This window comes from Macadamia integrifolia, unplaced genomic scaffold (assembly GCF_013358625.1).
Source record: "Macadamia integrifolia cultivar HAES 741 unplaced genomic scaffold, SCU_Mint_v3 scaffold262, whole genome shotgun sequence".
NCBI lineage: Eukaryota > Viridiplantae > Streptophyta > Magnoliopsida > Proteales > Proteaceae > Macadamia > Macadamia integrifolia.
The window spans coordinates 351,504-366,709 of record NW_024868838.1 but is presented as its reverse complement, the minus strand read 5'-3'; the positions used below and the strand labels follow the sequence as shown (position 1 = coordinate 366,709).

The 15,206-nt window shown below is 37.0% G+C and overlaps 1 protein-coding gene across 2 annotated transcripts; it reads right to left on the bottom strand.

Annotated features, from left to right (window-relative positions):
- Window positions 1-4,850: 4,850 nt before the first annotated feature.
- LOC122066887 (eukaryotic translation initiation factor 6-2) lies at window positions 4,851-15,192 on the bottom strand. Of its 2 annotated transcripts, none has more exons than XM_042630716.1 (9): window positions 15,111-15,192; window positions 14,610-14,664; window positions 12,053-12,149; window positions 11,877-11,962; window positions 11,746-11,790; window positions 6,008-6,138; window positions 5,728-5,838; window positions 5,360-5,643; window positions 4,851-5,228 (listed from the first exon to the last, which is right to left on the bottom strand). In XM_042630716.1, exons 2-8 carry the CDS (start codon window positions 14,617-14,619, stop codon window positions 5,386-5,388), a joined length of 738 nt encoding a protein of 245 aa, XP_042486650.1. In that variant the 5' UTR covers window positions 14,620-14,664; window positions 15,111-15,192; the 3' UTR covers window positions 4,851-5,228; window positions 5,360-5,385. The 2 variants fall into 2 exon arrangements, with proteins under 2 accessions (XP_042486650.1, XP_042486649.1); XM_042630715.1 differs by lacking the exon at window positions 15,111-15,192 and adding an exon at window positions 14,897-15,057.
- Between the last annotated feature and the right edge of the window lie 14 nt (window positions 15,193-15,206).

Here is a 15,206-nt window from a genome sequence, read left to right as displayed (position 1 = left end):
ACCGGTTGACACCCCTAATCATTAGATTCATTATTTGAAGTATCTAAATAATGAGGTTGAGAACTTACCTCTCGTTCTTTGTCTCCATAAACCATTAACGCAAGGTCTGTGACTTCTTCATCGGAGTCACTTTCATCTTTATCCAATGCGACTTCCTCATCATTTTCTTCTTCACTTACTTCATTCAATCCTTTGGATGTTTTGAAAGCAATGAATTTGGGATGTGATTTCTTGAATTCTTCATAGAGATCCTTTTCATGGGTAAGAAGTGAGCCCATTAATTCATATAGACTTATCTCGTTTAAGTCTTGGGCTTCATTGATAGCAGTCGTCTTTAGTTTCCACTTGGTAGGTAGTAGTGACCTAAGAATTTTTCTGGCCATCTCAGAGTTGGTGTAAGTCTTACCAAGTCATTTCAAGGAATTTACAATATTAGTAAATCTAGTAAACATGTCAGAAATATTTTCATATTTATGCATTTGAAATAATTCATATTCTTGTATAAGCATGTCTACTTTTCTTTCTCTTACCTCTGTAGTATCTTCTTGTGTTACTACAAGTGTGTCCCAAATTTCTTTGTCATTTTCACACATACTTACTCTGTTAAATTCTTTTTCATTTAAAGCACATTGGAAGTAGGTGAGAGCCCTGAAATTATATTGAAGAAGTACTAGATCATCGGCTGTTAATTCTGATTCATCCTTTCGCACTATCTTTCCATTTACAATTTTGGTGATGACATATGGTCCTCTTTCTATAGTTCTCCAAACAAGAAAATTATATCAACAAATAAAATTCTTAAATCTATATTTTCAGTAGGAGAAGGTTTCTCCATTGAAGTATGGAGACCTAGATGCATCCATTCCTTCAGGTGGTCGATTAAATATGATCATGGTCTTTGACTCACTTTAAGACAAATTAGTCTTATATATTGAGCTCCCGCTCTGATACCAATTGAAATAACCTAGAAGGGGAGTGAATAAGGTTATACTAGTAGAAATTTTAACTCTTTTCGATGTATAGGTCCCAAGTGTGATTGTAAATTAAAAACTATACGAAATGAGTAAAATAGGCACAATCACACAACACGAGATTTATAGTAGTTCGACTCAATCCGAGTCTAGTTCACTCCCTATAAGAATCCACTTGTAAGGTATTCCACTGGATCTCCCTTTCAGCAGTAGGTATGGAAAAAAAACCTTTACAATCTTTTTCACAGATAAGAGTATTCTTATAAATCCCCTTTATAAGCAGAGAGACGCCTTTACAATCTCCTTTGCAGGTAGAGAGACACCTTACAATCTCCTTTAAGGTAAAGAGGCACCTTACACTCTTTTAAGGATAAGAGGATCCTTACAATCTCTTAATGATGAGAGGGTCCTTATACAAGCCTAAGTACAGTCTAGACTTAATGTAAAATAGAAAATTGAGAAGTGGAATAAAAGAGAATTACCTCCGGTGTGGTGCAAATGAAATATGCAATGATGATAGAATGAATTCACCTTTTGAAGTCTTCTTGATGCTTGTAATGTAAATGCTAAGATGTAGATGAAGACTTGTAGATGGTCTTGAGTTCCTCTTGAATGTAAAATAAAGAACTTGAACTCAATAGATGGTGTAAACCAATTATCACTTCTAATGCTCAAATAACGCTTCTCTAAAGTTGGGATTAATTGTTAATTAATGAGTAGCATTAGAGGTATTTATAGGTGAGCTTAGGAAATCATTTCATGCAATAAATCTCACTTAAACGGTCATATTCTGGGTCCACCGATCGACCGCCATTGGTAGCCGATCGACCGAAAAGAGTCATTGAGGTAAAAAACTAACCATTGGAGCTTTTTCAGAGAGGCACTAATTGACCGGGACTTTCTACCGATCGACCGGCTATGGTCTTGGACAGTTCCGGTCGACCGCCAACATAACAGACTGTTTTGACAGAATGCTGTCATACTGACTAGTTGTCAATTTTTTACCATAAATTTTCGGTCCAACCTCGGATTGACCTGAGATCAATTGCGTTGGAATCATGACTCGATTTTCTACAACTTCTATGAAGGTTTCATCTCCTGGTACCGATTCTAAGATTATCCAAAATACCCTTAAGTCAGGTTAATGTGGTTTTCACAGAATTTCATTAGAACACATTTTTCCTAATATGTTCCTCACCACTTAGAGACTCTCCATACTTGGTCAAGGTATGTTCTATGGTCATTCTAGTATGATGCAATGCACATGCATGTGGTGAGTGCATATATATATATATATGTGGAAGTTACAAATTACATTAAAAATGGTCACTCTATCCTAGTGGTCTTCTTCTTCACTTGAACCTTCCACTCTTTGGCACTTCATCTTCTTTTCTTCTTATTTGCAATTCCATCTCTTTAAGCATTATGTCTTGACATCTTGAAGCTTGAATTCTTCTGGTACCTTCTTCAAGTATTGATACTAACTTATTGATACTCCTCATTTGATGACTTCAATCTTCATTTCTTGCTTTCATTCATCAAATTTGATCTTCGATATGAAGTCTTTATAAAACAATACTTGAAATCAAATTATGAAATACCTTCATATGTTTGTTATCATCAAAACCAACTATAGGAGTGTGGGCATATCCCTAACACTCATTTTCTTATAAAATAAAATAAAAAGAAAATTCCATTTCTAGGCAATAGATTATTTGTATTTGGATGTCTATTTTTTTTTCTTTTTTCTTTTTAAACAGTATTTCATTAGATTACGCCGTAACACCTTGTTAATATCTTTACAACCCCACCTCATTTTCTTATTTAAAAAAAAGAAAAAAAATATCCAATTCCAGATAATAGGATTTTTCTGATTTGATTTTTTTTTGTTTGCTTCTACAGCAAATTCTTTCTGTATGTTTAATCTTGTATAAAACTAAATGGTCTTATGGTTTATTCTTAAAGACATGAAATAAAATGTCTCTATTCCCGTTGGTTGGAGGAAGCAACAAATTTGTTGGGTAATTAGAATAGTGTTGTTATTGCTGAAAACTGTATGGGGTGTTGTGGTGGATTTGGCTCCTCTCCAACGACTGCACCCTCCAATCGCCCTCTAACGATCCATCCAAGGGTTGAGAAGGCTTGATCATGCATCCCAACACTTGTCAACACCTGGGGTTACATGTCCAAACACTCCTAACCCTTGGATGGATAATTGGAGGGTCGGTGGTGTTGAAGAGAATCTTTTTCCCGTTATGAAAGTGTATATATGTGTTGCAACAATGCTAGAAGTGTCAAAAAGTGATTTGGCAGTGGGAATAGTGTGGTAGCAGTGTCAATTTGGTGGTCATATTGAATCATCTAGACATGTATTACAGTGTTTGGCAGCTATTGGCAACATTAGGTGAAGTACACAAAAAAATTGTGTAGTGATTTCATAGGTTCACGCTAGTGTGTTGACTTCGCAGGCAATTTCAATGGGCAGAAATGGAATGATAAAAGCACATGGATGTTGTAGTGCGTTATCTTTCCAATAGAAACGCAACTATGGTGGCGTCAGTGCGGGATCCCAAATGGTGCTCTCAGACAGAATTTCTATTGTTAAAAAATTGGATTGAGGCTTACTTCTTTATTGGGGGAATTTGTACTACAAAACTGTTAAATGAAAAAATAATCCATTTCGGCCATTTTACGTGGTCCGATGTATCAGATTTGGGTGCGCACACACACACAGAAGTGGAGCTCAAGTCAAGGTATAGATCAAACAGCCTCTGAGACGCCCTTTGTGTTGCATCGCGGCGTGTGCTTCATCGTACATTTAAGTTTTAGTAAGTTACGCCCCATCGTATTATCGCACTTATCATTTCAGGAAATCCTACGAGCCCCATGTTTTGAAGTTGGAGACCGACCGAATCTCCATCGACACCCTAAAAAGTGGGGTTTTCACTGAGCTCTCTATCATAAGCTGGTTAAGCTTAAATATTATATCGGGGTTCTACAAGCACATGAGAGTGTGTTCATTCGAACCCAAGCCACAATGCTAGGTTTAGACCTCAAACCCAACCCAAAACCAAAACCAAAACCTACCATCTAAAGATATGAAATTAAGTGGGGAAAGAGTGGAAGTGAATCACCTACCTTGGGTATGCAATACGGGAGGTGAAATCTTATGTCTGAAGCTCCCTTTCCGTCCTTTCCTTTTATCTTTCCTTTTTCTCCCTCTCATGTTCCCAACTGATGAAATAAATGAGCTTTATAAGCTTATGTTTTATTTATAGGCCAAGGGAACTAAGGCCTATTTGCCTTGGTCAGTCCAAATGTCCAAACTCATTGTTGGACAATGCAAACAAAACTGTTGACTTTGAGCTAAATTGACATGTTTAAAGTTTGCCAAAGTTTTTTGAAAACTTATGCCAAAATTAGAACCTTTAAAGGTTTAGAATTTTGATTGGATATGCTGAAGTATAGCATGCTTGACTGATTAAGGTGGAGAAGAAGTCATTTTCTCTACTTGAGCATGCAACAATTGTGCTTAACTTGATATTGCTTAATTTGTATTTTAATGTGAGTATAAGGATAGATTTGCCCATAGTGGTATACTTGTCTTTGAACTCATAATTCTACTATTATAAATAATAAAAGATTGGTGTCAATTGACACAAGTCACAAACCCCCAAATCAACATGGTATCAGAGCAGACGATTGAATTGGTCCTCTGGATGACCGACGGTCTACGAAATTTTCAAATCATTCTACCAAAAAAATTATTTCGAATCACTCTCCCACATGGCAAAAGTAGCTATGGTGATAAGTTCATCTAGAAACAGATTTGCACTTTCTACCGAAAAATCTTGCACCAAAAATATAACCCGGATAAAGTTTTGGGAATCAAATCATATTAATAATACACCAATTTTTAAATTGTCTTCACCATGATGACTCACATGTCATGTTTCTTTCTATCATTGAAGCACTATACTGGAAGCAAACAAGGCGGTACATGCTTGGGGGGAAGATTGTTGGATGTCTTGCTCATTGTTGGTAGCAAATAAGTCAAAAACAAGCTTTGCTTCAAATTAATCAAGAACTGGATGCTATATTGGCACTTAGATAATCAGATCATTATCATCCTTCGGGAGAATGAAAAGTTTAGACTTCTTTCAAAAAGCATTTTGGGTCACAAAACATTCATCTCAGGGATCCAGATGAAGAAGAGTTTGCATGTGTTCGTATCAGTATGCATCAAACGTCGAAATCCTGTCCAACAAAAATTAGAGTTCAGCTATACATACACGAATCCACCATGCAAGTTACAAGGATTGAACTGCTACAGATGAAAATAGAACTGCTGCAAAAATTTGCAATATAATAAACAGACTTGCATTTACCTGCACAAAATTTGTGGATTGGAACCTCAGACGTAACTGTCAATCAACGATTTTCTCATTTCGTCAACAATGGCATTTGGTTGGGCTTCCCTTAACTTGAAGACACTTTCAATGACAGAAAGCTCTGTTGCTGTAGTGTCTGACCCACAGAATGCTGTCCAATCATTGACTGTCATACCAGCAGCTATGACTTCACTACCTCGATTAACAGTACCAGCCACGAGAGGAACTTGAAGGAGTGTAGAAAGCTCATCCAAGTCTTCAATGGATGTATGGGGGTGGACCTGTTTCAACAGACTTTCATATTGATTAGTCAAAGGAGAACGCTGCTTGTCAAGCATCAGTAGTGAAAAGGTTTTAATCCATACCAATCCACCTCTGTTGGAGAAGGCACAGTAACTTCCTACAAGAATGTTTCCTGCAATCGTCTGCCTGAACACTTCTACACCAAGAACATCTGCAATCATCTCCTCTGTTTCCTGATAAAAATTACCCGAAGCAAATCAATCAGCATAAGTTATTACACGGAAAGAAAACTAATATCACTGCAAAGCCTAGTAATATGCACAGACTTAATTACCACTCAAATTCTAAATTCTAAGATTCGGTACATGAAGAACAGTTGCCAAAGAATGAAAACAAATTTACCTTGTCAAGATCAGTATGTGTCAGAGCAACATGGTCGTTGCAAGCTATGCAATTCCCAAGAGCAGATAGTCGCTCATCGATGCGTTGAACAACAACTTGATCTGGTAAGCTGTTCCGCAAGTGTTGAAGCTCTAGAATGGGATAAATAAGCAAGCAAGCAAAGATGTCAAGTCAAATGAAATATTTATATTTTTTAAATAGTAAATATACATACAAACTCCATATTCTGGTTTTCCCACTTCTTATTTACTGTCTTGACAAGACTGCCATTTCATGTTACAAGCAGGCATACATGTTTACGATAGCGAGGATAGTTTTCCTATCTTTCTCCTCCACAGCCCAACAGCTCGGGACCAAGTGTGCAGCTTTTAGGATTTCACTGTCCTTAGGGGTGGGGGGGAATTTACAAGCATAAACACAAACCTAGCACAACTCTGGAACACCTCCCAAGTACAAGAGAAAGCCCAAACACTCTGAACACAGACTGACTCCACTGAACAAATCCTTTTTTCCCAACTGTGGGGTTGGATCCTGTTCTGCCATTCAACACTATTTAAAGCCTTGCTGTCAACCCAAAGCCATTCACATCTTCTCACCACTTCTTCCCAAACCATCTTCGACATACCCCTTAGTCTTTCAATTCCTCTAATCTCCATTAGTATCAGTCGTCCGTGCAAGTGCACTAAAGAAAACATCCAAGAAATTATCGCCTATATTATCACCATCTCTAGATCTTCCAACTGGCTACAAGTTAGAACCAGCAACCAAATCCACCCCTAATTCACTTCTTAGAAGTAGCATTTCTTGATTTTAGGGTTCCAAATGTTGAGTCACTAGGTTCATAAAGATTAAACAGATGAAGTTAATATATCATGCAATCATGCCAATATAGGTTGAAGAAGGAGAAAAATATTTTTTCTATTTAAATAAAAGGAAAAATCTTGTTGTAATTAAGGTTGGTGAGGGAAAAAAAGTCCTAACCTTACATTTTTGCCCTTGCAGAATAACAATTTTTTCAATGAGGATAAATCCTATCATTTCACATGCCTACTCGAAAAGTGTGCAGATTTTAATGACATAATGACAAGTCCCATTCAAATTATCCTGAAAACCTTTTTTTTTTACCTCCACACTAAATAAATTTGGGAATAAAACAAGGGCAATAAAAATAAGGTTACAACTTCATTCTACACCATTTTGTTGACAACATGATGCACCCTAAAGAAAAGTCACCACACACCTCGGGAATAACCCTACTAACACAGCCACAATCAACCACCATTCCCTGAACAAACTTCAATAAATGCCCATCCAACTAAGAACAGCAAATTCAGATGCCCCTTTCCTTCTGTCCTATTTCCATGAAAGATGATGAAAGATGATAAACTGATAAACTTAAATCAACCTTCCAAGTTCCAAACTGGATGAATCAACTTCACTACACCACAACTCAGCCTTATCCCAACTAAATGGGGTACGCTACGTGGATCCGAACAAAGGCAGCAAAAGAAAAAAAGACGTAAAAAAAAATCGGTAACTCACCTAAAAGGGGTCATACTTGGGACAAGACCTGAAGTATGCATGCATTTCCTCATGACTTCTCCTATGGTCATTTTTGGGCTGCCCCTAGCTCTTTTAGTTCCTTCAATTTGAATCCGATCACTCCTCATTATTGGTGCATCCCTGGGCCTCCGTTGAACATGGCATACCACCTCAAACGGCTTTCTTGCAGCTTATCATGAATTGGGGAAACTCCCAAATCAACAGCCCTAATATGGTCATTCCTTACCTTCATTCCTAGTTTTGCTACACATCCATCTTAGCAGTCTCATCTCAGCTACAGCCTACACATAGCTTATCGATATGAAAATTCTTAATTGACAAGCATTTTGCCCCATAAATCATAGCTGGTCTAACGACTACCCTATAGAACTTTCCTTTAAGCTTTAAAGGAATATGTCGGTCACAGTGTCACAGAACACCTCGGACACACCTCTCCACTTCATCCATCACTTTAATCATCTGTGAAACATCATCCTCTATACCACCTTCTTTATTTAAAATTGATCACAGATACTTGAAATGATCACTTTGTGATACCTTTCTCCTCAATCATTGCCATATCATTACTCATCATAATGTGACTAAAGTTACACATCATGCACTTCGTCTTCGTTCTACTTCGTTTAAAACCTCTTGATTCCAAGGTTGATCCTCTATGCTCCAACTTAGCATTATATCAGCTTTTGTCTCGTCCACCAAAACAATATCATCAGCAAAGAGAATACACCATGGAACTTCGTCATGAATGTTCTTGGTTAAATCATCCATGATAAGCGTAAATAAATAAGGGCTTAAAGCATACCTTTGATGTAGTCCAATTGTAACTGGGAATTCACCACTTCGCCGGTTCTCCGGTAGTCACTGCATTCTCATGCATATCTTTAACTATATATACATACTTAATATACTTCTCTTCTCTAGTACATAACAGATTAGCTCTCTAAAGATTTCGTTATAGGACTTTAGCCAATTAATGCAGATTAATCACCACAATAGGCTTGTTTTATTAGGAATAAGCCTAGGGTTGGGTTCCATACATGTTAAGCCTTTGATTCCATGTGTTTTGAGTATAATAGGCCACTTTTATGGGCCTAAAAGACGGGCTTTAAGGTAGCATATAGGATTTACAAGTTTGTTTCCTTTTTAGTTTGGGTTCAATTTAAGTTGTTAGTCTTTGTTTCCTTAAGAGTCTATGTTATTAGTTAAGTCAAGTCATTAGTAGTTAGTTTCCTTTTTCAGCTAGTTTCTAATTTCAGTTTTTAGTAAGAATTGTATTAGGAGACTAAATTAAGGTTTTCTTTTAAGGAACCTTCTATTTTGTAATTCCCTCCCCCCATCAACATTATAACTAAAGAAGAGGAGGCTCCTAAAGCTAAAATGATTTTTGATAAAAAAAAGAATTGATGGCTGCTGCAATTGTCTTCTCCATAGAGATATGTCTTGTCAACTCTGATGGAATTGGTTTAATCCAATCGAATCTCTGTGGTGTGAACCCCGAGAGGTCCCCTTCTTCTTTGTTGTTCAAGGTGTTCAAGACCTGCAACTTCAACCTCAATCCACTACAGGTAACTGAATCTGGTCCTTCCTCAGTACTGCCCAGAAATTCCAGAATTTCTTGCTCTCCAATCCTTCTCTCTCCTAGACAGACCAACCATCTGATTAGGCTCAAATTTGGATCGAAGATGCACCTCTCCTAGTGTGACTCAACAAAAATTACAACCCTATTGGACCACCTGATTTTGACTTATTAAAAATCCCCTCAATTCTGTCCTATAGTGACTGTTATTCTGTTTTCAGACCCAAGACCAGAATCGATGGAACTAATCTGTTTGCTTCTGATTTCTATGGATGTTTGTTCACAATTTATGATCTGCTATGACCCTATTCCTATATCTGATTTAGTCCTTTAATCTGCTTTAAATTCTGATCTCATAAATTCAAATTTCTGAATCCAAAATTCTGTTTACAGATCTGATTCTTCCTTAAGTTCTGATCTGTTTGTTTTCTCTATTCTGCTGTGGTTATATGGTTGTTCTTCTGATAAAAAAATCCTGCAGTTGAAGGCTGGGTAGTCTCCCTATCCTAGTCTACATTACCAATAAAGACCATATTGAGATCCTTCTTGCAGGCTCTATAACTATCCATGAGCCTCCTAAGTAAATAGCTTCTGTCGTGGACCTACCTAACATAAAACCAAATTATTTTCCGAAACAGTAGTTTCTCTTCTCAAGGATTAAAGTATCGATATCGGTCGTCGTATCGGTTGGCTAAATTTAAGATACGTATCGAAGAGTATTGTACCGTATCGGAGATACAATAAGAATGCTAAAGATCAAGGATTAAAGTATCGGTATCGATCACCGTATCGACTAGCTAAATTTAAGACACGTATCAGAGGGTATCGTATCGGTATCGGAGATATTTTAAACTATGTGACTCTTCTCAAGTGGCCTTCAATGACCTTCTCCCAGAATTTTATATTATGACTCATTAGCTTTATGTCTATGGGTTATTGCAACTCTAGATATCACCTTTATTCTTCTAGATCGAAACTACGGTGCTTCTCATCCAATCATCTAGCATTTTCCTTGTTGCGGAATCTTGATAAAGAAGCTGGTTAACCAAGCTAGCCCACATTGTCTTATATTCTTCCACACTTCTATTGGAACCTCATCAATGCCTAGTACCTTGCTTACTTTCATCTTTATCAAGGCTTCTTTAACTTCGCCAACTCCAACCTTTTGTATATATTTATGGCATGCGATGTCTTGATGAGTAATATATTCTTCCGAACACTTCTACCCAAGGTGTCTCCCTCTAGGAGGTTAGAGAAGTACATTTCTCATCTCTTCATAATGTCCTCATCCCTTATTAGGACTGTACCATCATCACTCTTAATACATCTTACATGATCGAAATCTCTACTCTTTCATTCTCTAATTTTAGCTATTTTAGCTATCTTATAGACAATTCCCCCCCTTCTAGTGTTCAGATTATTATAAAGGTCCTCATACTTCTTCGTCATTGCTATCCCCAGTCTTCTTAACTTCATTCTGGCAACAATATACCTCTTTTTATCTTCTGCCTCTTTAGTCCTTTGCCATATCCTAAACTAGCTTTTTTATTTCTTAATGGTTGCCTAGACCTCATCATCCCACCACCAAGTCTTCCTATAGACCTGGCAAATACCCTTTGCTTCACCTAGAACTTCTTTAGCAACCTTCTTAATACATGTCATCAGCTCATTCCTCATCGTTTTGGTGTCTCCCTCAAGGTCCCACTTCTCTTGTTTAATCACATGATTAGTAAAAGGTACCTAGGGTATCTCCTTTTAATCAATTTCACTAATTGCCATTGAATCTAACCTAGGCATTGGCATTTTGCAGCTGACCTACAAATCACAAATGGTAAGAAAGTTAAAACTATAAATCAAATTGAGGCAGGAAAATTAGAGAAAAGGCTTATTTTAATCAAAATAAACCTTGGATAGGGTTATATAGGTATTGGACCTTTTGTCCATGAGTATTCTTTGCAATAAGCCACTTCAATAGGCAAATAATTTGGGTAAATCTTAGTATACAGAATTTAAGATTTTTTTTTCTAGAAGCGTTAACAGTTTGAATGTCAAATTGGTTAATTCCGGCCCTAGTTTAATTAAGATTGCTGTAGTTGTTTGAGTTTTATTAGGATAGGCAAGTTCTCGTCATGTTAGGAGCAGATAATTACAAATTGCTTCAGAATTTGGTAGCTAGACTTCTTTATCAATCTCTCTCAAATTCTTGTCTTATTTCTTACTTTTTAGTCTCTGCCATAGTTTCCATATTTCACATGCCTACACTGTTTTCTTGTTTTACCATAATCAGTCCAGTCACACCGTTATTTAGCTTTTGCCCCCTTTTATATCTGCTTCTATTTTCTATATCTGTCCTGTTGCTCTTGGATTTCCACCCTAGCAGAACCTACCTATTGAAATCCTAGTTTGGGGTTTAAGGATATCAATTTCCATTACTTAGAACCCAACAGCCATAAGTGGGCCTTCTTTACCATTCTAATCATTTTACATTGCTTGTCCGGTCACCAGTTTGTTTGTTCTTAATAATTACTTTATTCATTTAAAAAAAAAAAAGTTTTTTGAAAAAAACAGCTCCCATGACTTTATGGCAATTGAAGTTTACCTTGGTCAGTGGTAGTGTGTGGCAAGAGAAGCCCATTCTTGTTTCCTACCATGATAAGAAAAACATGAGAAAAACATAAGGATGGTTATCAGCTTCTAACCTAAATGAACTCAATGGTTCTCACCACTTACCAGCACATAGCCGACCAATAATTCTAGTGCCTCCTATGGATGTTTTAATCACAGGAATAGTGTCAGCTAGCTCAGCTTCAAATATGCTGCAAGAGACTCAGGAAACCATCAGCCTCTTCTTAACACACGATGGCGACAGAAAAAAAGGTAGGTTTATACAGCTTGAACATACTAACCTGTAAAAGTTTTCTGAGCCTCCAATAGCAACCAAACAGTATGCATTGGTCAACTTGGAGAAAACCCCAACTTCACAGTTGTTCTCAAACTGTAGTCCTGCACAGGTTTTTATCATATAAAATAATATTGAATATGCAAGCCAGAAATGTGAAACAGTATAGTAAACCTTAAGCAGCATACATAAAAGTAATGATAAGATACAATAAGACAATGTTTTACCAAAACAAAAAAGATACAATAAGACAATAATAAAATGAATTTGGAACATTTACTTGTATACCCATAAATGATCAATTTTCTAATATCACGGGGGCAGGGCGGAGCAAAATAGAATAGAAACGAAAATGAGAAACATGCCTACATAATTTCTGAAACAGTTTTTAACCTGTTCAAAAACTGTCTGTACCTAAGAACCTCTTAGATCTACAACATAACTTTAGTTTCACGGCTATGTTACTCATCATACTATAGCCGAAAAGTACTTGGAATGTTAAGGTCTTCTAGAATTTCAGTCTTTCCAATGCCTACTTTCCCAGCAATAAAATAGTCAAAGCAAGCTGGGAAAGAATGGGACGAAAAGAGGGGAGTATTCAATGCCAATCACAAAGTCAGTTCATCAACGCTTCTCATGTTGCCAACTGAGCTTCCTCTTTCAGGTAAAATATAAATATGGTACACAGACTTGTACAACCTAGTAGGATCTGTATGGTTTCATGTAGAGGACGCACTCCCAGTATTCCTGCTGTTCCCTAGCTTCGTTGGAAAATTGAATCTAATTTTGAGGGACAACAGTTGCACCAGGAACAGGTCCAAGGCATGAATCCAAACTTCCCCTTAATCAGATTACTTGAGGATAAAAGAAAGGTAAGATGAACACTATTTTCAAATTAACAAAGTTCCATTCCCCAGAAGCTAAATGTACAACAGATACAAACCATTACTCTAGCCCAATGGAATAATGGAATCTTGAGAATTTTACTGCATTTAAGCCAAGGAGAGAAATTAAAAGTGAAATCATTGAAGAGAATGCAAACAAAGTACACCCTATCTATAAGGTGTTAAAAAGAACGGGGGTTTCTTATCTTCAAGGATCTAAAACGAACAGAAGAAGCTGCTATTGAAGGTCCAGAATTCTATATGCATTGACAGAAGCAAATGCGCTAGTTTAGTAGGCCATACTAGACCACTTGTGGTGTGAATCCAAATGGCAAGTTAAACATTTTTCGTGGGAATACAGGAAAGTTTTCAAGATAGAGTGGTCCAATTATAGTCCCAACATTTCCCAGTAACCTAAGCCGAACACAAAAAGGTATCAATGAGTCATCTCGGTAGCATCAGCTTTGCAAAGGGTAAAGTGGCCAATACAATCACTTTGTGCTGAAGAAAAGTGAGAGGAAAGTTGAAAACTTTTGATTTGTTACTCTCGATGCTGGACTGTTACGTCTTTTTTAAACATTTCACTTTATAAAAAGGCGACGAAGCTTTTTTTTTCTTTTCTTTTCTTTTTGGCTAATGAAGGTGCCCAAGACTTTTGGCCTAACTAATCCCCTGACGGACGTGTACACCCCCACACACGAGTCGGGTCAGCGCCGGCTACTATGAGAGCCATAGAAACTGTGGGCTGGCCCCAAGGCGGTAAGGGAAGTCGAAATTAGGACGCATGTCGATTTAGGCAAGGTCCCTTGCCACAAGGAAGCTCTTGTGAGCTCTGTAGCTTCTAAGGCCCAAGGAGAGATGGTAAAATTGAGACATATTCCTGAAAGAACATTGAACACTTTTGCATGTGAGATATAGAACAGCAGGGGAAGAAAAGAATAATGCATACAACTTCATGGAATGAATTTCTACCTATGACTTTGAAGAAATGGTTTGATCTTTGAAAATAAATAAAGGTAGTACCCAGTGCACAAGTCTCCCACCATTGCAAGGTCTGCGGAGGGTCATAATGTACACAACCTTACCCCTACTTCACGTAGAGACTTTCCTGACTCGAACCCGCGACCACTAGTTTGCAATTGAACTTTGAAAAAAAAAAATAAATAAATAAAATGCACGTCCTTCCTACATTGGCCTAGGAATTCCTTAGGGACTCAAATGACTCCAGTAAGGCAACTACAGTACCTTTTCTTTCCTTTCTTTTTTTGCCCCCCCTTCATTTTCTCTGTCCGTTGCTGCCTGAATCACAAATTGTGTATTCAGTTATTGAAAGTCATGTAGTTGAAAAAATATCTATTACTACATCTTATTTCCATTTCTTGATGATAATTTGGCTAGCTCCTCAATGGTTCTTATTAAAGGAAGCAATAAATCTCCCATGAGTCCATGGATTTTTTATTTTATTTTATGCGGTTTCAACCTTTTGGGAAAGCTTCACCAACAGATTTTCAAGTGGAGACCACCTTATGGATTATATAAAATGTTGGAAAGAAAATACCCAGTTCTCCATACAGGGACATTGTTCATTTAACTCTAATAATACATTGAATAATACTTATAAGATTCAGATGAACACATTAGCTTCCAAAAAGAAAAATCATAAATAACTTGTGAACTTACGGGTTGCCATAGTAACACTATGAAAATATCTAACTCGGATAGTCGCAAACTAGACCTGCATCAATAGAATAAATCACACCCAGTTTTAGTAAAGCGCAAGAAATACCAATACAACAAGACATAACCAGAAAGTGAAATAAGGAATATTTCAGTGTCAGGCAATTCGGAAAAAGAGTGGAAGTGTTCTTGACGAAGAATTGAAACAAGTCTTATTCAATACTTGGCCAGGAAAGCTTGCAAAAATATTCAATAAACACTGAAAAAGGAACAAATTAAAATATTTCAACCTAAACAACTAATCAAGCACAAGTTACTGAATCCTCATGCTTTATTGAATAATAAACTATTGGCGATAACAGATTTTTTTTAGCAAAGAAGCCACCAGTGAACACGTCTAACTTCTTTAAACTATTTATTTTTCTTGTCTACAGATAACGAAGATGAAATATAGAGTGGGGAAAAAAAAAGATTCAATCATTCAATCTTTAGGACCTCTCTTACCTTGGAAAGAGAATCTCGTTCCCAATTAGGGTTAAACGTTGACCGGAAGCTTTCGTAAAGAAGGAGAACAACTTTATTTTATATATATGGGTTGGG